Genomic DNA, 26,076 nt, shown 5'->3' with positions numbered 1-26,076 from the left:
AATTTTTCCTTCAACGTTTATCTTTTTATTAAAATAAAATTAAAAATATACTCATAGATCTGAATCATTGAGTCCGATCCATATATTTGAATCGGACTCATTGAGTTAGATCTTTCTAGATTTATTACAATTCAAGTACTATTTTTATTTCCGTACGTACGAATTTAATAATTTATATAAATAAAAAATGTCTGCTGTTTCCAGCCATGAAAATAACCTTAAAAGAAAAAATGTAAAGAAAAACAAAGTAAAATTAAGAAAACCAATGATATAATTAATGCAGAATTACAAGGTGCTTCTCAACTTCATACCATATCATAAAAACAAATAAAGAGATAAGATACATATAAGACTAAACCAAATGACACACAATGATGAAGAAACAAAAAACAAAAAAACAAAAACAAATGATTTCAAAAATTACTACTTGATAACATACATGCTAAAGCCACTTTCACAAATGATTGTTAAGGCGACATCAGCTCCGAGGAACGTAGTAGGCATAAACTGTAAAGTAAGTTTGTACAGAAGAAAGCACTAGTGCAAGAAACACACCACCGAAAAGAGAAATCATTGTCGATAGATTGATAAACCAATGTTGATAAAATTGTTTTTTACGTCTGTTGCACCTAGTCCACCGCTTGCCCCCGCTTGATTCACAGTAGCTTTTCACTGCCGCGAACAAGTCAGCCATAAAGTGATCTTTCTCTACAAGCATGCCTTTGCATATCTGGTTGAAGAAATTAGTCAACTCCTCGTCACTATCCAGACAGTTATTGACAATCCCACACTCCTTTAGTATCTTCACATCCTCTGGCGTGTTGACTAGTGAAACCAAGAACGATGCAAAGCTTGACAAGTTTGCATGCATTTTTGGATTTTCATCTAATTTGCACTGTTCAAATGCTACGAGGTTGGCCAAAAGAGTTTTACTTTCATTGGTGATTTTTAGTGTAGGGATTTCCAAGACAAGATGATGAAATGATATATCGAGCATATGATTAGGGTTGTTCTTTGCTCTGAGTGTTATGCTCGCAGTTCGGAGCTCAGTGGCACAAGGGATCAGGGTAGATTTTGGGAATGACGACAATCGATATCTGCTTAGAGGACTTATAGCTGGTTTCGTTGGATTAGTGGGTATTAAGCTGTGGTAACATAGATGGATGAAATGATGAATTTCAGCTGGAGGGTTTGTAACTATGGAGCCATCTGTTGGTGCAGCTTGGGAAAGAAAAATATAATTAAGGTAATTTGTAAAATTCATTCTATCTTCTGGTTTTAGACCAATCTCGCACAACTTCTCGACTATAAAGAAGGGAATTTGGTTCTCTAAAAGTAGCAAATCTGATAGTCGTTTGAACACATATTGATCAATTAACCTACGTTCATACCATTTTAAGAAGTACTCGAGCACAAAGCATCCGTCAAGCAGCATCATTTCTACAAAGCTATTGCTGTCCATAGGCACCCTCTCACTATAACACCTTCGAGTTCTCTCTTCTAGCTTCTTAATCTCTGATAAACAGAGATCCAAAGTTATGTGGTCCCCACGGGACAGGAAATCCCACAAGGACCGACATTTTTGCTCCTCCATGGGTTGGACTCTTGTTCTACCATGGTGGAATGGACCAATGGAGACGGCAGAGGGCTCGAAAAGATTTTTCATGCTTTGGTGAAACCTATATGGTACAGGAAAGATGGTGAAGTTGTCTGCTTTGTTTGGTTTGCCCAATGTGTCGAGTTTACGTGCTAGTGATTCTAACAGGTCGCCATCGATAATGACATGATCTAAACTTATCTGATTTTCTTCCATTAATGTTTCTTCGTGAATGGAAGATTTTTTTTTTTTGAAGGTTGAGTGAATGGAAGATTTTTGGTTGAGCTTGAACGTAACAACGACCTCTAACATTGGTATTTATTTTGATCGTTAGTGTGGTCCCCATTCCCATAATAAATGTTTTCTTAATTTCGTTTTGGGTTTTTTGAGTCGACGACTTAGATCATGAATTAGCTAAATATAATGTATCACGCCTCATTCATTTAGTTTTGAAATCTGATTTTGGAGTCATTGACTTCACCAAGCCAAATTTCTAATATGTATAAAAAAAATTTAGCCATTCATTTTTTATAAAATTAGAGATAATTTCTAAAGTTGTTGATACAGTAAAAGAATATTTATAATTATATAAATGAAGACACTCATAGTGCATGCGTAAAGCATTAAAACAAGTAGCAACACAAATAGCATCAAAGCAAATGGAACAGGAGAACCAAAAACCTTATAGATTGATAGACAGAGATGAAATTGAAGCCAGGATAGAACAACATTTTTTTTTTAAATTGAAGCCATGATAGACAGAGATGAAATTGAAGCCAGGATAGAACAGTTGCTTTGCTTCATGACCAGGTCTCCTAAGATTTCTGTAGGGTTTAGCCACGAGCCCGCATCATATCTGTGGGCCCAAATATTATTGGGTCGGGTTCAATCAAATTGCATCGTTACTATTTGCATCATGCATGACCAGGTCTCCTAGTACAAATTTGATTAATTAGGTCGGCATCTAATTTTTACGGTATATTTATTTAAGAGGAGGGTTCAAATGCACCCAAATGTATCCTATCTTTTTTCTCTGTTTTCAAAGTCTGAATAGTTAATCCGAACTGTTAGATGCGATCTATATATTAAGATGTGCTTGGAGACACTTTGAAATTATTAAGATGCGATCTATTTTACATTTTTTGGAATTTTTTTACTATTTATTAAGCCACTTTGAAAATCGCTGATCCAATAGTCCAGAAAATGTAAAATCAGCGATTTTCAAAGTGATTTAATAAATAATAAAAAAATTCCAAAAAATATAAAATAGATCGCATCTTAATAATTTCAAAGTGTCTCCAAGCACATCTTAATATATAGATCGCATCTAACGGTTCGGATTGACTATTCGGACTTTGAAAACGGAAAAAAAAAAAGATAGGATACATTTGGGTGCATTTAGGTGCACAAAAATTTGGGTGCATTTGAACCCTCCTCTTTATTTAATATCTTATGAAATATTATTAAAATTAAAATTAAAAATTGATGATGTATTATTAATTTTTTAGATAGGATGTGTATTAAATTTGAGTGAATTTAAAATTAGATTCTTCATTTATCATAAAATCATTAAACTCCATTTTTATTTTGTTTAATTATTTGATGGAAAGCAAATGCCATCAACTTGCATGATCCAAATTTGATACACTTACTATTTAAAACATATGCATTGCAATTTCAATTTTCTAACTTTAGCAATATATTTTGAGATACTGTTAGGGTGATCAACATCTCGACTGAAGCACGACGGTGAGTAGATCTGGTCGTTGTCAAAGTGCGGCAATGGTCGAAGAAGCAGATCTAATCATCTAGCGAAATGGGTATTAAAGTATTATGGTGATCAACATCTCGATTGAAGCACGACGGTAAGTAGATCCGGTTACCGTCGGAGCGCGGCGGCGGTCGAAGAAACAGATCTGGTCATGAAGCGAGATGAGAATTATAATACTATATTATATTTTATGAGAATAAAGAATAAATTTAGAAATTACAGTCATTTAATCTATTGTAATTATATTTTCTATCAATGAAATTGTTAGTTTGTATTTAAAACCACTAACCATTAAAAAAAGATTTCAAATGAGTTGTTGCTTTAACGACAGGATTTCCTCTAGGTTGATCGTCTGCCGTTGGATTCTCCTGAACGAATGAATAAAAATAATATACTAGAACTCAAGATTCAAGAGTATGAGAGGGAGATTCAAGCTCAAGAAAAACTCATGTACTCAACAACTTGTGCCGCTCATCAAGGGTGGATCTAAGATTCATCCAAAGGTGGCTTAGCCACCCCTATGAAATAAACAACGTGTTTTACTTCATGGTCATATCTTTATTTGTGAAGTTCACTAGTGAAAAAACAGGAATCAGGATCGGCTTATCTGGATCGGGTGTACTAACCAACCGATACTAATACCTATCTGGATCGGTTCTATCACTAAAACCGATACTAAAAGCTAATGAAAGCACAACACATGCACTATCAGCATCGGTTCTAAGCTTAGAACCGATCCAGATACTATCAGCATCGGTTCTAAGCTTAGAACCGATGCAGATAGTAACTATTAGTATCGGTTGTAACAACCGATACATATTTGTTTGGTATCTGTGTCGCCCTCATCAGGATCGGTTGTGAACCGATACTGATATCTGTATATAACCGATACTGATTCGATTTTTTCCATTTGAACGTTCAAAGGTCGATCCGGACCATTCAACATGATCTCCATTATTAAATGTGCTTTGACACCAAATTTTACATTATTTTGAAATTTATTACTAATTTTTTGTTACATTTTTTTTTTAGAATTTTTAAAAATCGTTGTTTTTCATAAAATTCTAGACCGTCGAAAATAACGATTTGAACAAATTATAAAAAAATAGTAATAAATTTTCAAAAAATCTAAAATTTGGTCTTCCAGTACAATTTAATATGAATATCATGCATGTTGAATGGCTTGAATCAACTGTTTAAACTTTAAAATCACAAAATATGAACATCAAGTAAAACGCGTTATTTACTTCATGAAGCACAATAGCTAGCCTAACTCCAAAATCAGCCTGGTTTAGTACTCACAAAAATAATTTTTAATTTTAATTTTGGTTCGGTCCAGCCCCATGGGCTACTTCTGAATATTATAAGGCCTAATTATTAATTTGCAATATAAAAATACCATTTAAATTTGATTTTCTGTTATACTAATTACTTGTTATTTATTTAACTCTTGCAGTTTTTTAACTCTTTATTCGGCTTAATATATATAACGTCTCAAACTGAGGAGGCTCATTAAGGCCGAGGCCAAGGAGCAAATGAGGGCAGTTTTTTACAACTCTTAGAGGAAGCTTTTGTCAAGATCAGCAAGGGAAAACCATTCTTCGGTGGTGACACGATTACATACCTCAACATATATAGCACTTGGTTCTTTCTTAGGATGGATGAGAGCAACTGAAGAGATAATTGGCTTGAAGCTGTTAGACGATGCCCGGATACCGCTTCTTTGTGCATGGACTGAAAACTTTTGCAACAATGAAGCGGTGAAAAATGCTTCTCCAGAGACCGATAAAATCGTGGATCGAGTTCGTCAAGTTTCTCTGATCGGAGTAGAAACCTGGACCTCCTCCTGCCAAGTGATGTTTCAATATATAGTCAGTTGTTACTGAAATGTATGATTTTTATTTGTATAATATTTTTAAATGATTTTTGTTGATTGAAAGGGAAACTTTCTGCTCATGAAAAATGGAAAATAAATCCAGTGGTTGACCAATTTATAACATAATTCAGTTTCTGACCTCTGTTTTGTCATCTCTTTGTTCATTGTTATTTTTTGTTCTGTTTTAATTGCTCTTCTCTGTTTTCACTTTGGATCTCATCAATAGAGTAAGGGAACATGCAGAATAGTATGACTGACTTTAGCGTACTATTTGGTTGGAATTCAGAGTAGATCCAATGCCCATCGGATCGGACCTACTTTGGTTTGATGGGAGCAGTCACTGCCTGATCTGTATTAAGATGTGTGTCCTTCGCTTTAAAATCGATATGTGTCTGCTTTAATTTCTGTGCACACAGATCTTAATGTGGATCGAACCGTGTTGGAGCTCATTGAACCCAAAAGTAAATCGATGCTCATCGGACCTACTCTGTTCTCGTTTTGATTAGGTAGCGATGTCATGTGTAGAAAGGTTTTGAGCATAAGAAGAGAGTACAGGAGAAGAGTACAGAAAGGCGAGGGTTGATGGTCCCAGTTTCAGAGAGCAGGGAAGAAATGGTTGGACATTTCAGCGAACAGGTGGTGTGCATCAACCAGGTGGAAGATTCATGGTCAGACATTTCAGCGAACATGTGGTGTGCATTCCTCTCAATCGATCAACGGACAAGTAATAACATCTAATAAAGAAAATTTACTTCAAATTTTTATATATTATCATGAAAAAACCAATGCTCCATTAGAGCAGAATTATTACTATTGTATTATCTTATAGTAATTCAAATTGTCTCATAATTTTTTTTATCTCTATATTTTTTACCCCTGCCTTCCCAAAGGACAAAATAACCTCCAATCACTACTAGAGTGGAAAAAATGTGCCATGCCATGCCGTGACTAACACGTCATGACTTTAGTCTCGTGCCATGCCGTGCCGTCACCAAGTTAATTTTTCACGTGCCATGCCGTGCTGTGAGTGAAATGTCAAGGGTGATCACAGCACGCGAATGATCACGCCACATGAGTCACGCCGTGCCTAAATGTTTGTAATCAAATGTGACTCGCTTGGGCATTTAAGTATAATTTAGATTAGTTTATTCAAGATTCCTCATTTGGTCAAAATCTAACGGTTCGACTGGTGTGACTATGTGTCGTGCTGTGAGTAAATATTTCACGTGCCGTGACTAAATATTTCACGTGCCGTGTCGTGTCAAATTTTCTAAAGATGGTCATGGTACGCGAATGATCACGACACAGAACACGCGAGTCACGACACGTTACCGACACACATGTCGTGCCGTTCCGTACTGTAACTGTGCCATTACGTGACTGAACTGGCTCCGCGGTGTCATTTTTCCCACTCTAATCACTAGTGAAGCTCAAATAGTAAAATAATGTGACAATAGAAGATATCAAGTTACATGCATGTTATATCAGAAAATAAGTATCTAACAAGCAAAACCATTGTCAGCAAATAACTCCTTAATTTGTTTTGTAATGAAACATGTGAAAATCCACTTTTACCAATAAAAAAAAAAAAGCCTTCTTAATTTGGACTGTAAGAAATTAAGCAAAAATTATACTTAAGCACCTACAATCATGTATGTTTAGATTCACATTTCGGATTTTAAAATAAATACTCCGCATTGAATTTCAAAATTTCAAATCGGATCAAACAACTCTGATCTGTAATTTCTGTTGTAATTTGCAAAAGGACTTGGAACTTCATTTTTAGATTCATTTTTGTAGAAGTACATTTCTTGTAATATGACCACTTTACCCTTTTGCTTTTGTGACATGGTTGGGTTTTCATCCTCATTATTGTTTTGTATACTTCATCTTATGTACTTTTGGTTAACCCATTTAAGTTTCTAATTTCTGCTGTAGAATGCAAACAAGAAAAAGCGAAAGCTGAAGAAGAATGGCAAATCCTAAAAGAAGGATAAGGGCTGGATTGGAATCAGGCCCAACAGGCTGACTACAAACAAGACTTCAAATATATTGGAATTTGGAAGGCGTATCCTCTGAGATATCTCTACTTTTGAGTTGGGACATGTACGGGCCAGATTTAAACATTGCCTATTTAGATGCAGGGGGACGGTTAATAAAAAAAAAAGTGTTGCTTCAAGATTCGTGCTAAACTGTTAAGATATTTACACGTATCAACTTAAAAAGTTGAGATCTCGGGGTAGGGCTGCTAACGAGCCGAGTTAGCTCGAGTTATGGACAACTCGAATTCAACTCGGAAGATAGTGAGTCGAGTTGACTCGAGTTGAGATTATTGAGCCGAGCTGGCTCGCTGACTCAAATTCAACTCGCGAGTAACTCGAGTTGGCTCGTGACTCGTGAGTCAACTCGTTTAAGGTGTTGAAATGTTGAACATTTGAACTTATGATTATTGTTATGTAATAATATGAGAAGTAAATATTGAATTAACAAACAATTCACAACAAAATGATTAAATGAAATGAATTGGGTCAACTTGAGTCAGTCACATCTAGTTGGGAAAATAAAATAGGTCAAAAATTATGAAGAAAATCATCAATCAAACGAGTCACGAGTTGTAACGAGCGAGTTCAGTCCAACTCAAACTCAACTCGTTTAACTCACGAGTTACTCAACTCGAGTCAGAATAACTCGAATTTTAAACGAACGAGTTGTTAGCGAGTTCGTTACCGAGCTGAGTTTGAGTAACTCACGAGTCGCGAGCTTTTTATACAGCCCTATCTCGGGGGATACGGATTTTTCCATATATTGTTGGTAGAAATACAGGAGAAAATTTTAGACTTGATATAGATGTAGATAAATTGAAAGAGTTTGTTTGCTGTATATTCATTTTTATTGACATGCATGCATGGCTGTTTCCGATCCAGAAAATAACCTTCAAAGAAAATTGTAAAGAAAAACAAAGTAAAAGAAAACCAACGATACAATCATACAATACAGAATTACAAGGTGCCTGTAATAAACTTCATACCATATCATAAAAACAAATAAAGAGAGAAGATACATATAAGGCTAAACGAAATGACACACAATGATGGAAAAAAACAAAACAAAACAAATGATTTCAATAATAACTAGTTGATAACAGGCATGCATGCATGGTAAAGCCACTTTCACAAATGATTGTTAAAGCGACATCAGCTCGGAGGAACATAGTAGGCATAAACTGCAAAGAAAGCTTGTACAAATGTAAGCAGTACAACAAACACACCAGCGACAAGAGAAATTGCTGTCCATGGACTGCTAAAATAATCTTTAATAAATTGTTTTTTATGCCTGTTCCATCTTTCCAGCCGCTTGCTCCAGCTTGATTTACAGTAGTTGTTCACTTTTGCGAACAATTCAGCCAAAAAGTGATTGTTGTCTACAACCATGCCTTTGCAGATCTGGTTGAAGAAATCAATCAACTCCTCGTCACTATTCAAACAGTTATTGATGATCCCGCACTGCTGTAGAATCATCACATCCTCTGTCGTGTTGACTAGGGAATCCAAGAACAATGCAAAGCTTGACAATTTTGCACTCGTTTTATCTGATTTGTACTGTTCAAATGCTATGATGTTGGCCAAAATAGTTTTACTTTCATTGGTAGTGTAGGGATTTCTAAGACACGATGATCAAATGATATGTCGAGCATATGACACGGGTTGCTCTTCGGTCTGAGTTTTATGCCCGCATTTTGGAGCTCAGTGGCACAAGGTATCGCCATCAAAGTTTTCCGGGCAGAATTTGGGAATGACGAGCTTAGAGAATTTCTTTTGGGAAATATTCTTGTGAGCACCCATAAAAAAAACTCAAGAAGCGAATATTTAATTATAGTCAAGATAGATGGACGAAATGGTGCCCAACTCAATGCAACTGGTTCATTTTGATGATTGGAACCATTGGGTATTGAGCAGTGGTAAAATAGATGGACGAAATGATGAATTTCATCTGTAGGATTTGGATATATGGAGAGATCAACAATTGCTCGGGCAAAAACATTAACAAGGTAATTTCTAAAATCCCTTCTACTTTTAGCGTCTGGTTTTAGACCAATCTCGAACAACTTCTCGACTATAAAGAAGGGAATTTGGTTCTCTAAAAGTAGCAAATCCGGAAGTATGAACACAGAATGACCAATAGATATTAACCTACGTTCATACCCTTTTAAGAATTGCTCGAGCACAAAGCATCCGTCAAGCAGCATCATTTGTACAAAGCTATTGCTGTCCAAAGGCACACTCTCTCTATAACACCTTCGAGTTTTCTCTTCTAGCTTCTTAATCTCTGATAAACAGAGATCCAAACTTATGTGGTCCCCACGGCACAGGAAATCCCGTAAGCACTGCCATTTTTGGTCCTCCATGGCTTTGAGGCTTTCTTTACCATGGTGTAATGGACCAATGGAAACAACAGAGGGATCAAAGAGATTTTTCTTGCTTTGGCGAAACTTGTAGGGTACAGGAAAGATGGTGAATTCATCTATCTCTTTCTCGTTCGGTTTGCCCGCTAATTTGTCGAGTTCAAGTGACATTGATTCTGACAGGTGAGCGAGGTCGACATCTACAACTATATGAGCTTCTTCCATTAACGTTTCTTCGTGAATGGAAGATTTTAATTTGGTTCAGTTTTAACATAACAATGACCTCTAACAATAACAATGGTATTTATTTTGATCATTAGTGTGGTCCCCATTAATTCCCATAATAGATGTTTTCTTTCGTTTGAGCTTTTTGAGTCGTTGACTTTATTAATTAGCAAATTAAAAATTAAATATAATGTATCACGCCTCATTCATTTAGTTTTGAAATCTGATTTTTTAGTCGTTGACTTCACCGTTCCCATAGTTTGCATACTGAATGCATCGTTTAATCTAATTCGGGCGAAAATCCATCGTTTAAATGATGGTCTGTTAGACTTTTGCTACACTATGGTGTGGATAGAAAGATATCTTCTAAGACTTTTTTTGCACACAGCCAAATAAAAATATTGATGGGTAACTATCATGATTAGGTAAGACTAATTGTGATATTTGATTGGTTATGGATGTACGTAATAGATGATGTATTGTTTGAAATTTCAAAATTTTTGAGGGGTAAACATGAAATTTCCTCTTTCTTTTAACATTTAAACTATTGGGAGAATTTCATTATACCACTCAAAAACTGTAAAATTACGTATTTACCATCCAAATTTTTATAATTACATATTTATCATCTAAAAATCTAATAACTCACATATTTACCCAATATAACTTTAGTATATATCAAATATACCCAAAACTCAGATTAATTATGTTTGATTTTCTTAAAACTATAATTAAGAGCAAAACTAAGGTGTGATGTGCTCACCAACAGGGGTTGGTGAGCATAGTTCCAAATGACTATCAGATTGATTTTGAACTACGAATCCAATCCGTTGAAATCCAAGTACTTCGTGAGTGATGCATGTACATGCAAAAATTTTAAAGTTTTGAATGGATTTAGCACATGGTCAAGCAATTAAAACAAGGAACATTTTATAAGTGACATTTTTAATTGTTTTATGTATTAATTTTTCATCATTTTTGACCGCTTGACCATGTACTAAATTATTTTAAAATTTTAAAATTTTTGCATGTACATGCATCATTCAGTAAGTACTTGGATTTCAACTATCTGGATTCGTAGTTCGAAGTTAATCCGATAGTCATTTAGAGATTTGCTCACCAACTTTTCTTGATGGGCACATCACACCCAAGTTTTGCTCCTATAATTAATCAACGATTAACTTAGCACTCCATCTTTCTTTTCTTAGAACCGTTCTTCTTTATACCCAATATAAAAGATTAAAAGTAGATATTCCAAACTGTGTCAGTAATAAAACATAGATTCTCAAAATCAGTTACTACTTTGATAACCGGTTGAAATATCAGCCTCGAATTTAGTACGAGTTATTGTGTTGAAAAAGTTGGAGTCGTTACCTTATTTTTAGATGATCAGGTTGGAGTTGACATCCTTATATCCGAGTCTACTGCTCCTTCTCTCTGAGTGTTTTTGAATGGTATATATGAAATTCTCCCTAAACTATTAGATGAATGAATAGATCAATCAGTGAAATAGAAAGGTTGACCAGTCAAATATTATAAAAGGATTAGTTGTTAGAAATGTTGACTGGTCAAACTATTAGTTACAAGCTTAACAGAGGCGGCTGAGTAAAACCAAACTTAAAATTAAGCAGCCTTAAGTGACTCAACTTGCAACTTGCTAAGGGGACATCTTGTGTGCTCATACATCCGATATTTTCGTCGAATGTGATCGGCTCGTAGAATGGCTTACAGATGGGGTCCTCCCTGAGCATCTCATTGGCAAATAAACAACGACATGCAAGAATAAATAAAAACATAGTGAAGATAACTTCAAGGAGGATGGATGGTGTGAGTCCTCTCCCTAAATACTGTCGACCTGTTGTTCTCCTTCTTCTCACCTCCACGGGATATTCATGTCACAAATAACCCTAGAACTAATAAAAAAAAACTTTTTCTAATGAATTCCCTGGCTTATAATGGACTTGGTGAAGTTTTTAGATTAAATTTTGTAGAAGTACATGTATTATAAAATGACCATTTTACCCTTTTGATTTTGTGACATGGTTGCAAAGTTTGGTTCTCATCCTCATGATTGTTATGTATACTTCATCTGACCTGTAAATAGTCCGCATGAATTTCAAAATTTCAAATCGGATCAAACAACTCTGACCTGTAATTTGCTGTTGTAACTTGCAAAAGGACTTGGAACTTCTTTTTTAGGTTCATTTTTGTAGAAGTACATTTCTTGTAATATGACCATTTTACCCTTTGATGCAGAGTTTGGTTTCCATCCTCATTATTGTTTTGTATACTCGATCTTATGTACTTTTGGTTAACCCATTTAAAATTCTTATTTCTGCTATAGAATGCAAACAAGAAAGAAAAAGCGAAAGCTGAAGAAGGATATGGACTGGATTGGAATCAGGCCCAACAGGCTGGCTACAAACATTACTGCACGTGCACATATATTGGAACGCGTATCCTCTAAGATATATCAATTTTTGAGTTGAGACATGTACGGATACAGAGGATCTGTTAATAAAAAAAAGTGGGTTGCTTCAACATTCGTGCTAAACGGTTGGTATTTTTACACGTATCAACTCAAAAGTTTGAGTTATTTCGGGGGTATTGAGGACACTATTTTTACACGTATCCACTCAAAAGTTGAATTATATCGGGGGTATTGAGGACAGAAATACATGAGAAAATTTTGGACTAGATATAAATGTAGATAAATCATGCTTCTAAATAGCTAGTTATAGCTACGCAATAGTTGCACTATTATATTTTTTTTTTACTTTAAAAGTTATAATTCTATTAACCGTTTTTTTTTTATCAGGGTTCTAAATAGCTAGCTATAAATGCGCAATAGCTACGTTATATCTTTTTTGGACTTAAAAGTTATAGCACTATAAACGCTATTTAGAATTTTGAGATAAATTGAAAGAGTTTGCGATATATTTGATTTTTATTGACATACATGCATGGTTGTTTCCGATCCAGAAAATAACCTTGAAAGAAAAACAAAGTAAAACAAAACCAATGATATAATGCAGAATTACAGGGTGATTGTAAATTTCATACCATATCATTAAACAAATAAAGAGACAAGATACATATAAGACTAAACGAAATGACACACAATGATGAAAAAAAAAACAAATGATTTCAATAATAACTACTTGATAACATACATGGTTAAGGCCTCCGAGGAATGTAATAGGTATAAACTGCATAGAAAGATTGTACAAATGTAAGCAGTACAATAAACACAGCAGCAACAAGAGAAATTGCTGTCCATGGACTTCTAAAATATGTATCAATGAATTGTGTTTTATGTCTGTTCCACCTTGCCAGCCGCTTGTTCCAGCTTGATTTACAGTATTTGTTCACTTCTTCAAACAATTCAGCCAAAAAGTGATTGTTCTCTACAACCATGCCTTTGCAGATTTGGTTGAAGAAATTAGTCAACTCCTCATCACTATCCAGACAGTTATTGATGATCTCGCACTGCTGTAGTATCCTCACATCCTCTGGCGTGTTGACTAGCGAATCCAAGAACAATGCAAAGCTTGACAGTAAGTTTGCACTCATTTCATCTGATTTGTACTGTTCAAATGCTATGAGGTTGGCCAAAAGAGTTTTACTTTCATTGGTGATTGTTAGTGTTGGGATTTCTAAGACACCATTTTTAAATGATATGTCGATAATATGACGCAGGTCCCTCTTTGGTCTGACTTTTATGCCCGCATTTTGGAGCTCAGTGGCACAAGGGATCACCATCAAGGCTTGCCGGTTTGAATTTGGGACTGACAAGCTTAGACAATTTATTTTGGGAAATATACTTGTGAGCACCCATAAAGGAAAATCAACAAGCACATTTTTAATTCTACTTAACATAGATGGGGAAAATGATTCGGAACTTGATACAAATGGTTTCTCTAGAATAATGGGTATTGAACAGTGGTAACATAGATGGACGAAATGATGAATTTCAGCTGGAGGTTTCGGAAATCTGGAGTCATCCAGGACTGCTGGTCCAGCTCGGGCAAAAATATTAGCAAGGTAATTTCTAAAATCCCATCTAGCGTCTGGTTTTAGACCAATGTCGCACAACTTCTCCACTATAAAGAAGGGAATTTGGTTCTCTAAAAGTAGCAAATCCGAAGGTATGAACACAGAATAACCAATAGAATTTAACCTATGTTCATACCATTTTAAGAAGTACTCGAACACAAAGCATCCGTCAAGCAGCATCATTTCTACAAAGCTATCGCTGTCCAAAGGCACACTCTCACTATAACACCTTCTAGTTCTCTCTTCTAGCTTCTTAATCTCTGATAAACAGAGATCCAAAGTTATGTGGTCCCCACGGAACAGGAAATCCTGTAAGAACTGCCATTTTTGCTCCTCCATGGATTGGACTCTTGTTTTACCATGGTGGAATGGACCAATGGAGATGGCAGAGGGCTCGAAGAGATGTTCTTTGCTTTGGCGAAACCTATATGGTACAGGAAAGATGATCAAATTTTCTGCTTCATTTGGACTGCCCAATGTGTCGAGTTTACGTGCAATTGATTCTATTAGGTTATCTACAACTACTATCTGATTTTCTTCCATTAATGTTTCTTCGTGAATGGAAGATATGGAATTTGGGTTCAGTTTGAACAACGTCCTCTAACATTGGTATTTATTTTGATCATTAGCTAGTGTGGTCCCCATTCCCATAATAAATGTCTTCTTAATAATTTCGTTTTGGGTTTTTTGAGTCGATGACTTTATGAATTAGCTAAATATAATGTATCACGCCTCATTCATTTAGTTTTCAAATCTGATTTTTTAGTCGATGACTTCACCAACCAAATTTTCTAATATGTATAAAAAAATTTAGTTATTCATTTAGTATAAAATTAGAGATAATTTCTAAAATTGTTGATACAGTAAAAGAATATTTATAATTATATAAATGAAGACACTCATAGTGCATGCGTAAAGCATTAAAACAAGTAGCAGCACAAATAGCATCAAAGCAAATGGAACAGCAGAACCAAAAACCTTATAGATTGATAGACAATTAGACAGAGATGAAATTGAAGCCCGGATAGAACAACCTTTTTTTTTGAAATTGAAGCCAGGATAGAACAACTGCTTTGCTTCATGACCATGTCTCCTATAAGATTTCTTTAGGGTATAGCCACGAGCCCGCATCATATCTGTGGGCCCAAATATTATTGGGTCGGGTTCAATCAAATTGCATCGTTACTATTTGGATCATGCATGACCAGGTCTCCTAGTACAAATTTGATTAAGGTCGGCATCTAATTTTTACGGTATTTTTATTTAATATCTTATGAAATATTTATTCAAATTAAAAATAAAAATTGGTGATGTATTATTAATTTTTTAGATAGGATGTGTATTAAATTTGAGTGAATTTAAAATTAGATTCGTCATTTATCATAAAATCATTAAACTCCATTTTTAATTTTTTTAATTATTTGATGGAAAGCAAATGCCATGAAATTGCATGGTCCAAATTTGATACACTTACTATTTAAAACATATGCATTGCAATTTCATTTTTCTAACTTTAGCAATATATTTTGAGATACTGTTAGGGTGATCAACATCTCGATTGAAGCGCGGCGGTGAGTAGATCTGTTCGTTGTCGAAGTGTGGCAATGGTCGAAGAAGCGGATCTGATCATGTAGCGAAATGGGTATTAAAGTATTATGGTGATCAACATCTCGATTGAAGCACGACGGTAAGTAGATCCGGTTACCGTCGGAGCGCACCGGCGGTCGAAGAAACAAATCTGGTCATGAAGCAAGATGAGAATTATAATACTATATTAGATTTTATGATAATAAAAAATAAATTTAGGAATTACAGTCATTTAATCTATTGTAATTACATTTTTTATCAATGAAATTGTTAATTTGTATTTAAAACCACTAACCTAAAACAACAATATTTTTTTAGAATTGGGCTTCTTTCATTAACGTTTCTTCGTGAATGGAAAGATTTTAATTTGATTCAGTTTTAACATAACAATGACCTCTATCATTAATTGGTATTTATTTTGATCATTAGTGTGGTCCCCATTCCCATAATTAATATTTTCTTAATTTCGTTTTGACCTTTTTGAGTCGTTGACATTATGAATTAGCTAATTAAATATAATGTATCACGCCTCATTCATTTAGTTTTGAAATCTGATTTTTGAGTCGTTTACTTCACCGAGCCAAATTTCTAATATGTATAAATTTTTTGAGGAATTCATTTAGTATAAAATTAGAGATAATTTCTAAAGTTGTTGATACAGTAAAAGAATAATTATAATTAGAGGAGGATTCAAATGCCTTCATTTTTTGTGCCTCCATCATGTTTCTATTTTTAAACACTTAAATAACTCAAAATTTAAAACTTTAACATCAAAATAAAACCATTAGATGTGATCTTTGTTATTTTCTCTATGTGCCAATAAAAAAAATATCACATTTTGATTTTGATTTTATATGAATCAATAAGTAAAAATATCAACGTCTATAAATTATCCACATTAGTATACATTTTTCCAGGCTCAAAATGACAACCAAAATAAAGTTGAAATGCCATAATTTTTTACGCGTGCATACATAAAATGATGTAGTTCATATCCAATGGTTTTATTTTGAATTTTAAGATTTAAATTTTGAGTTATTAAAGTTTTTAAAAATGGAGGCATTTGAACACAATATTTATAATTATATAAATGAAGACGCTCATAGTGCATGAGTAAAGCATTTAAACAAGTAGCAACACAAGTAGCATGAAAGCAAATGAAATGGAACAGGAGAACCAAAAACCTTATAGATTGATAGACAGAGATGAAATTGAAGCCAGCATAGAACCATTGCTTTGCTTCATGACCAGGTCTCCTAAGATTTCTTTAGGGTATCGCCACGAGCCCGCATCATATCTGTGGGCCCCCAAATATTATTGGGTCGGGTTCAAGCAAATTGCATCGTTACTATGTTAGTACAAATTTGATTAAGGCCGGCATCTATTTTCTTACGGTATATTTATTTAATATCTTATTAAAAATATAATTAAAATTAAAATTAAAAATTGATATGTATTATTAATTTTTTAGATAGGATGTGTATTAAATTTGAGTGAATTTAAGATTAGATTCGTCATTTACCATAAAATCATTAAACTCCATTATTAATTTTTTTAAATTATTTGATGGAAATTAAGCAAATGCCATCAAATTGCATGGTCCAAATTTGATACACTTACTATTTAAAACATATGCATTGCAATTTCAATTTTCTAACTTTAACAATATTTTTTCGAGATAGTGTTAGGATGATCAACATTTCGACATTTCGATTGAAGTGTGATGGTGAGTAGATCTGATCGTTGTCAGAGTGCGGCAGTGATTGAAGAAGCGGATCCGGTCGTGGAGTGAGATGACGATTAAAGTATTATGGTGATCAACAACTCGATTAGAGTGCAATGGTAAGTAGATCCGGTTGCCATCGGAGCGTGGTGGCGGTCAAAGAAATGGATCCAGTTATGAAGCTAGATGAGAATTATAATACTAGATTATATTTTATGAGAATAAAGAGTAAATTTAGTAGTTACAGTCATTTAATATATTGTAAATATGTTTTTTTTTTTATCAATGAAATTATTAGTTGGTATTTAAAATCACTAACTTTTAAAAAAGGATTTCAAATGAGTTGTCGCTTTAACGACAGGATTTCCTCTAGGTTGATCGTCTGCCGTTGGATTCTCCAGAATGAATGACTAATTAAAAATAATATACTAGAACTCAAGATTCAAGAGTATGAGAGGGAGATTCAAGCTCAAGAAAAACTCATATACTCAACAACTTGTGCCGCTCATCAAGGGCGGATCTAAGGCTCAGTCAAAGGCGGCTAAGTCACCTCTATGATTTCAAAATTTTAATTATACGTATAGGAATTTAATTGATTTTTTTTTCTTTTTTTCAAAATTTCTATATAGTTTAGTCACCCTCAATAAATGACAAATATTTAGCTGTAGCCTAGTGGTTAAAGCTCTATTTTTGTTGTTGAGAGCATAGTAGGAATTATCAGTATCAGGATCGGGTTCGGTCCCGGCTGATACCTATACAGGATCGGAATATCGGCTCAGGGTCAGGGTTTTTTTTTTCTTTATGATTTGCTACGTGAGGATCGGCTCAGGATCGGATCGGACTCAGCCGATACTGATACGTATCAGTATCGGCCGATATTTTCTACAATGGTTGAGAGGTCTTAGGTTCAAATCTTACTCATCACAATTGTGCATTTTAATTTTTCAGTCACCTCTATCAAATTTTTCTAGTTCCGCCCCTGCTCCTCACAGAGGAGAGATTGGTTTTTTTTTTTTTAAAGTCAAAATTAAGGAAATGGAAATGGAGACAAGAATCCTACATTCATTTACAAATCAAGTGCAAAGAGCAAGTTGTTGCTCAAGTAGAATCCGGTTTATAAGAAGATACCGGTTTTGATTCATGACGGGAAATCGATATATGAGTTCATGATTATTGTGCAGTATATCGACGATGTTTGGGCTGGATCTGGAACCACTTTGATGCCAACTGATCCATATGACAAGGCAATGCATCGGTTTTGGACTGCCTATTTTGTATTGATCAATTTTTAAGTTTGACTTGTTTTTTTTTAAACCCTTGGTGTTTAGTTTTAACGGGAGAAATTTTATATAATATCTTTCCTTTTCAAAACTTAGAACAAAATATCATCTTCTTAAATTTATTAAGAAAATGTCCTTGTAGGTTCCACTTTTCTCCCCTCTTTGCCTCCCTCGCAACCCTCCCTATTTACTCTCCTTAATTTTTTGTTTAAACTTCTTAATTAACATTTTTTAACATACCTAGTTTATCTAATTTATTCAGTTTAAAATTTCATATTTCTAATTTTAATAATTATAAGAAATTTATCACATCACAAATTAAGTACAATTTAAATTAGGATTGGTCAATTCAAACGATAATGTGAATTGGAATTTTTAATGAAATGATAATGTGAGCAATTGAAAATTAATGCAACTGAATGTTCCGTACTTTCCATTCTTTATTGTATTTTATTTTATAAACTATTTAATTTGATTTATGCTTACATAAAATTAATTAGTTCTGCTTACAAGTCTTCTTTTTTGCCTTCTAACTTCTACTTACAATTATAAATATCTAATTGGTGAGACTACAAGTTCAACTGGAATGAAAAAAATATATATGAAATGGTGAATTGTGAACAACTCCATCAACTAATTATGTTTGAGAATAACTAATTTTAAAATACTTATACATGTTTGCTTGATCTGTTTCACTAGCACTCACGTAATTGGTGAGATTGCTTGGTCTTTGGTCTAAAAAATTTCTTTTAATAGCTTTTTTAAGAAAAATTTAAAAAATATAAATTAGAAAAAAAATGAATTTATAGATCCATAGAAAGTGAATGCTATGCATAATCTAGAAGTTGCCATACTTACTGAAATGATTACATTTCGAAAGAATTTATAGAAAATTACACATTGATTTGAACTTCCAATGATAGAGTCTTTTGATAAAGTTAATCATTTCAATAATAAATCAAGATCTATTCCTCTTGGATCAAAGCAAATTTTTATTGAACCAATGAACATAGTAAAAAGGTATTATTTTGTCATCCTCGTGATGATAATTTTGTAAAATGACTAACGAGGAGAAAATGTCAATTAATTATTATAATGGTTATTTTTTCTTATTTTTTAAGATTATATCATATACATAATTATTAAATTGTTATTGAAGCATAATCATCTCACTAAATTGCTCTTCATTTGTGATGTGATAAAATTGTTATAATTATGAAAAATAAAAATATAAAATATTTAAACTGAATAAATTAAATAGAATATGTATGTTAAAAAAATTATATGTTACTTAAAAAGATTTTATAAAATAATTATAATAATTTTTAAAAGGACTCATATGTCGAAAAGATTCTCTGTGTAAGCTAATATTATGCTTTCTGATATAAGTAAATAAAATTTTAAGCTGCAATTTTTAATTCTAATTCATTATACCAAAAGAGTAAAAAAATAATTTAAAGCATGAATGAGATAATAGATGTAGATGTATTTTTTACTTAAACAAAGAATAAAGGGGAGTACATAGGGAGGAGTAGGGGTGGTAACAAACTGAACCGAACCGAACTTACCTTAGGTTTGAGTTTGGTTTGAATTAATTTCGAACCGAACCTGGTTTGATTCGTTTCGAATCGAACCCATTTCAAACTACACATTTTTCGAATCGAATTTGAATCGAATCACAAACTAAATTATTTTTTAGCAGTCCTAGTTATACCGGTAGTTTATACATTAATTTTTTCTCGTGAGACAATTCACATGGCTTCCTTTTACCGGTATGAACTATGAAATAAGTGTTTTTAAGTTGAAAAATTGTTCATTAAAAATACATCAGAGACGGCTTTCCTGGTATGAACTATGAGAGACGACCGAAGAGAGAGGAGAGACAGTCATCTAGACCGGAGAGAGGAGTGACAGCTGAAGAGATAGCCAGTCGCCGAGAGCGTCAGCTATATTTTAGAGCTAGAGAGAGAGTGAGTTAGGGAGAGGTGGAGAGAGAACTAGGTTATTAAGATTTGAGAGCGACGGAGTGTCGGCTAAGTTAAATTATGACTCTCTATCTTGGATTTTAATTTCATCAAGTAAATGGACGGCCGATGTTATTATGAGATTCAAACCATAAAAATGATCGAACCCATTTCGATCGAACCAGGCTAGGTTTGGGTTTGGTTTGAATTAATTCCGAACCGAACCTGGTTTGGTTCGTTTCAATTCGAACCCATTTCGAATCGAATTAAACTCGAATCAAACCCGAATCGAATCACGAACCTCGAATTTTTTTGCCAGCCCTAGGGAGGAGTGTGAGGGGAGGGAAGAAAGGAGAAAATTGGGGTCTATAGGGACGTTTTGTTAAGAATTTTGTAAGGATGATATTTTGTTCTAAGTTTTGAAAAAAAAGGGTATTATGTAAAATTTCCCTTATAGTGGTTAAATTAAGACTTCCAAGAAAATATTCATGTCTTCTATGCATGTGAGAAAAATTAAAGTATATAATTTAGAAAAAAAATCAAATTCAAGAGTTGGGCTATTGTACTTCATGAAATAAACAGCGTGTTTTACTTCATGGTTATATCTTTATTTGTGAAGTTGAAAGGTCGATCCGGACTATTCAACATGATCTTCATTATTAAATGTGCTTTGACACCAAATTTTACATTATTTTGAAATTTTTTACTTTTTTTTTTTTTACATTTGTTTTTTAGAATTTTTGAAAATCGTTGTTTTTCATAAAATTCTAGACCGTCAAAAATAGCGATTTTAAAAAATTATAAAAAAATAGTAATAAATTTTCAAAAAATCTAAAATTTGATCTTCTAGTACAATTAAATATGAATATCATATTGAACGGCTTGAATCAACTGTTTGAGCTTTAAAATTACAAAATATGAACGTCAAGTAAAATACATTATTTACTTCATGAAGCACAATAGCCTAACTCCAAATTCAGTCTGATTTAGTACTCACAAAAATAATTTTTAATTTTAATTTTAATTTTGGTTCGGTCCGGCCCCATGGGCTATAAGGCCTAATTATTAATTTGCAATAGAAAAATACCATTTAAATTTGATTCTGTTATACTAGTTATTTATTTAACTCTTGCCGTTTTTTAACTCTTTATTTGGCTTAATATATATAACGTCTTAAACTGAGGAGGCTAAGGCCGAGGCCAAGGAGCAAATGAGGGCAGTTTTACAACTCTTAGGAAGATTTTGTCAAGATTACAACGGAAAACCATTCTTCAGTGGTGACACGATTCAATACCTTGACATAGCACTCGGTTCTTTCTTAGGATGGATGAGAGCAGCTGAAGAGATAACTGGTTTGACCGTTTGAAGCTATTAGACGATGGCCAGACACTACTTCTTTGTGCATGGGCTAAAAATTTTTGCAACAATAAAGCAGTGCAAAATGCTTCTCTAGAGACCAATAAAATCGTGAAGTTTGTCAAGTTTCTCTGGTCGGAGTTTAAACCTGGGCCTCCTCTGTCCAAGTCAGAGGCGGATTTAGTTGGAGACAATGGGGGTCAATTACCCCCATTTTTTTTTCAAAATTCAGTTACTAAGAATTGATTTGTTATATATTTTAGTGAAAAATGTCATGGACACTTAAAATTGTCCTCCATACTTTTGTTAAAATTTTATATACTTGACCAGTTGACTCCTATTCTATTTAAGAGAAAAAAAAACTAACTATTTAACATGTGTGTAATATGGCGACTTGGAGTGCTTTCTCTCAAAAAAGATGAGAACTCAAGTAACTCTTCACGTGAAACTCTCTCCGACTCTCAATTTCTCTCTCCAGCATGACCTACCATTTCAAAAAAGATGCTAGGGACTTGAGTAAACCACTTAAGTGTTACATGACTTCCTTAATGATAAGGCACATTAATTGCTACTTTAAATCTTGATCGGTATTGTTGAGTACATAAACTTGATATATCTAATTGATTATAATTTTGCAAACAATATTTCATTCTTTCTTATACATGCGAAATATAATTACTAGTTCTAGCATAAAATATATAAATCTAATCTAGGGAATATATTTGACAATTTAGCTAATTAGTCAATAGTTTAATGAGTTGTAATCTCTAGCACTGTCAATATTTAATGGTAGATACTTAAATATTATTAACTTAAAGAGTTAAGATGTAATGAATCCAGGTCAATTTATTTTAGGTAAATAGAATTAAAAATCTATGAAAGTATATTTCAATGAATATAAAGTAGACGGAAATTGAACTAGAATATAATCCAAATAATCATATAGATGACAATTTTCTTTAGGTTGATAACATAGAAGAATTTAAGCATAACATGAATAACGACTATTGTAATTAGGTAATGAATTAGAAAATAAAATAACTAAATGAAGTTACGATCAGATGATGAATGATAATAATTCTATTTGGGGTTTCTACATAGAGATGTGAAATTTTCTAGGACTTCAGGTCTAGAAATGTTCAAGAGGTTCATGAATTTTTCTAGAACTTCAAGAGGAATTTGACACTTAGACACATATTAAGATTCAATGCAATCTTGGGGTTATTATCGCATTAATGCTTAAAAGTCAAATAAGGTATAGAAATTTAATTCGGAGATAACTAGTTTACACTGAGTCAACCTAACTCAACGGTTTATGGTAGGAAAAAGGACTTCAATTCTTGTTAAGTTAATCTGGATAAACCAAGTAGACATGGTCAAGCAAATTTTAAATTAGATAGAGGTCAAATGGTCGGATGATAGGGAATTTTGTAAATTTTTTTTTTTTTTTTTTTTTTTTTTTGTTGAGAAGGATCTAACCATATTTATAATCAATATAGGTTATAGCTTATTAATGAGGTAGAAGTAAAAATACATATTAGAAAGTTAGGGGTCCTAAAATAATTTCACTCAAGGCCCTCTCGGAAAACCTAACTGGAATTTTTAAGAGAATATTTAGAACTAGTAGTATAATAAATTAAAATTAGGAAATTAATTGGTTTTCTAAATTTCCTAGAGTTGCAAAACTAACTTCCGTCAATAGTACGTAAATTCGTAGGGTGTCGTTACCCTTAACTCAATACCATGGATGCAATGTATGCACTCCATTTGAGGCCATCATTTGGTCTGCTTGGAGAGCGGATGTAATCAGAATCCTTGTCTTTAGCTTACCTCCTCTGAGTAAGAAGGTACGTTGTTCGAACGGCTGTATCGTATGATCTGACTTTCACCTTTTACTATGGCATGGTGCGTGGTCAACCCTGTTAGACTTAGAGGGATGTCGAAGTCTCACGTATCTAGTACCATAAGGTTCCGAATAAAAGACGCGACTGATTATTATTTTGTCGGAAATACTGATTGATGATTGGACTCGCCTTCTAGTGGTCAAAACAGGGCACTGGCCATCGAGAGTTCAAGGTGAGGCTCCGACGGCTGAGATCTGGTTCTCCATCGCCGCAGAATTTCTTTCTTAAATTTTCGTACGATAATTTTGAACATTCAAGGCTTGTATTTCATATCTTTTAAATTTTATTAGTAACTCTATAATCTAAATTTACAAATTTTAATCGTAATATGACATATTTCACTTAACGAAATTAATAATCGTTCGAAAGTTCGTCTCGACTAGATTTTTAATAAATCTAAGATTTAGTCCCTTTATATAATTTCGTTTACTGCATCGGCCATCATTTAATTAACTAAAAAATATTATTTACCCATAATACCAATTATTTATTCACTAATTATCAGTTCGATTTCGAGACGGTGACGGTCATCCATTGTGTGACTGCAAAGTAGAGTAGCTACACTCAATCATGGTACGATAGAGAGGAGACGTATGATAAGAGGAGATTTTGATTTCCATGTATCTACATGTGAAGTTTTATTTGAAAGTATTGTCAAAGTGCTTTGACTCGTATATTTGTATATATGGATATACATATATATATATTAATATTTATCAATATGTGACTTATGCTTCTTATTCGTTATCTCGAGTGGTACCGAGCCCATCATGTAAAGAATATGAGGAACCTGAGCTCTGATACCACCCTAAGGATGTCACACCCCAAACCAGGAATTTTGGGTTAAGGTGTGATCAACCTCGCCTCGTGCTTAATTAATCATTAAGCACGCAAGGCTAATCATAAATAATAAATCAACAGCAGCGGAAGCAAAATAATATATAAATGTCAAGCATCAGTCACATAGCAAATAAATAAACATACACATACATAACATATAATTCGATCCATCTCGGATCCAAATAACACCATCTATAGAAGGGGATACATGATCTATCGAGCCCGTATATATAACACAGGAGGTACGGGACTCGTAAACCCAATCAAAAGCCTAACCCTAACTAAGTCAAGTGGTATGGCCCTCGGGGACAGCTCCTGACGTCTCCTGCTGCGGACTGCCAGAACCTGTACCTAAAACCCACGAAACAACTTGTGGGTGAGCGACGAATCGCCCAGTATGTGACCCAGAATTATCCCCTCAGGGATCCTCTACGGTCAAAGCACTTTTATTTATAAAATGAATACAATTAAAAATATGCACATGTGTGAACCTATATTAATAGCTAATAGAATTTACAATACTTTTGAATGATGCCATGATGCGATTATTCTATTATGCCAACATGCGAAATAACCCAAAATAAAATCAAGGTGTAATATCGGATATAAATTAAGTCGGAATCCAGTACTCCTTGCACTGTGTGCCCAAATACAATAATAATAATAATAATATGGATAAAGTAATCACCCCGTGCCGTGCCAATAGGATCAAAAAGATCCAAACAATATAATCCAAGGACTGTGATCAGAGTGCAATGATACACGTTGCCTAGTGACATCGAGCATTGCTCCACAAGATAGTAGCACACTAGCCGATGGTTATATCAAATCCAATGTGTCATCTCGCCTAACGATTCATCACCCAAACATATCCAATAGGAGAAATCATACAATGCAGGTCGTAAAAAGTTAATCTCTTCCCTCATGAGCAGGAGAGAACTCTACCGTCCGGCCAGACCAATAGGACACCACACATGGATTCTACCCAAACCGGTGCTGGAACCCCGTACGAGATTCTACCCAACACTACCCGGTTTGGAATCCTATTTGGATTCTACCCAAACCGGTGCTGGAACCCCGCACAAGATTCTACCCAACACTACCCGGCTTGGAATCCCGTTCTAGGCAAAGTAGCTCCTAATGTAGGGAAGGAATAAATCCCGAATCGTATCGTGCCACAGAACTCGAGTCCGGAACTGCTCACGTCAAAATAGTAAAATGATCGAAAATGATATATAATCAAGGTTTATACATATAATATAATCCTAAAGCCATCCAAGGATCAAGTGATCCTCAGCTCAGTGGCTGTCGGGCCGTCCCATGCCAAGTGACACCAAGACGGAACGAAGTCACTCGGCTCTGCTCAGCTCTCACCAATGCATGCGTATGCACGTAATATAATAATAATATTTTGTCTCCACAAGAAGAAGACAAACTAGTATCCTAATATTCTAATAATATAAATATAGTATTATTTAATTACTCTACTCCTACA

At 34.0% G+C, this 26,076-nt stretch overlaps 4 protein-coding genes across 4 annotated transcripts in view; 1 reads left to right on the top strand and 3 right to left on the bottom strand.

Annotated features, from left to right (window-relative positions):
* LOC144549554 (copper-transporting ATPase HMA4-like) overlaps positions 1-26,076 on the top strand; it is a 74,753-nt gene that overhangs the window by 5,721 nt on the left and 42,956 nt on the right. The window lies entirely within an intron of this gene.
* LOC144549330 (UPF0481 protein At3g47200-like) lies at positions 479-1,813 on the bottom strand. The gene has a single exon (XM_078298043.1). The coding sequence runs from the start codon at positions 1,811-1,813 to the stop codon at positions 479-481; it is 1,335 nt and encodes a 444-aa protein (XP_078154169.1).
* Positions 8,439-9,871, bottom strand: LOC144549329 (uncharacterized). Its single transcript, XM_078298042.1, has 2 exons — positions 9,447-9,871; positions 8,439-8,904 (listed from the first exon to the last, which is right to left on the bottom strand). Exons 1-2 carry the CDS (start codon positions 9,869-9,871, stop codon positions 8,439-8,441), a joined length of 891 nt encoding a protein of 296 aa, XP_078154168.1.
* Positions 13,049-14,470, bottom strand: LOC144549328 (UPF0481 protein At3g47200-like). Its single transcript, XM_078298041.1, has one exon. The coding sequence runs from the start codon at positions 14,468-14,470 to the stop codon at positions 13,049-13,051; it is 1,422 nt and encodes a 473-aa protein (XP_078154167.1).

Source organism: Carex rostrata, chromosome 35, assembly GCF_964058835.1.
Source record: "Carex rostrata chromosome 35, lpCarRost1.2, whole genome shotgun sequence".
Classification (NCBI taxonomy): domain Eukaryota; kingdom Viridiplantae; phylum Streptophyta; class Magnoliopsida; order Poales; family Cyperaceae; genus Carex; species Carex rostrata.
The sequence above is the reverse complement of the archived record's forward strand: the minus strand, read 5'-3'. Positions and strand labels throughout refer to the sequence as shown.

Coding starts and splice junctions, on each gene's coding strand:
- LOC144549330 (XM_078298043.1), bottom strand. CDS start 1,813: ATGGAAGAAAATCAGATAAGTTTAGATCATGTCATTATCGATGGCGAC.
- LOC144549329 (XM_078298042.1), bottom strand. CDS start 9,871: ATGGAAGAAGCTCATATAGTTGTAGATGTCGACCTCGCTCACCTGTCA. Junction 8,905..9,446: donor CTCGAGCAATTCTTAAAAGG/GTATGAACGTAG, acceptor ATCGTGTCTTAG/AAATCCCTACACTACCAATG.
- LOC144549328 (XM_078298041.1), bottom strand. CDS start 14,470: ATGGAAGAAAATCAGATAGTAGTTGTAGATAACCTAATAGAATCAATT.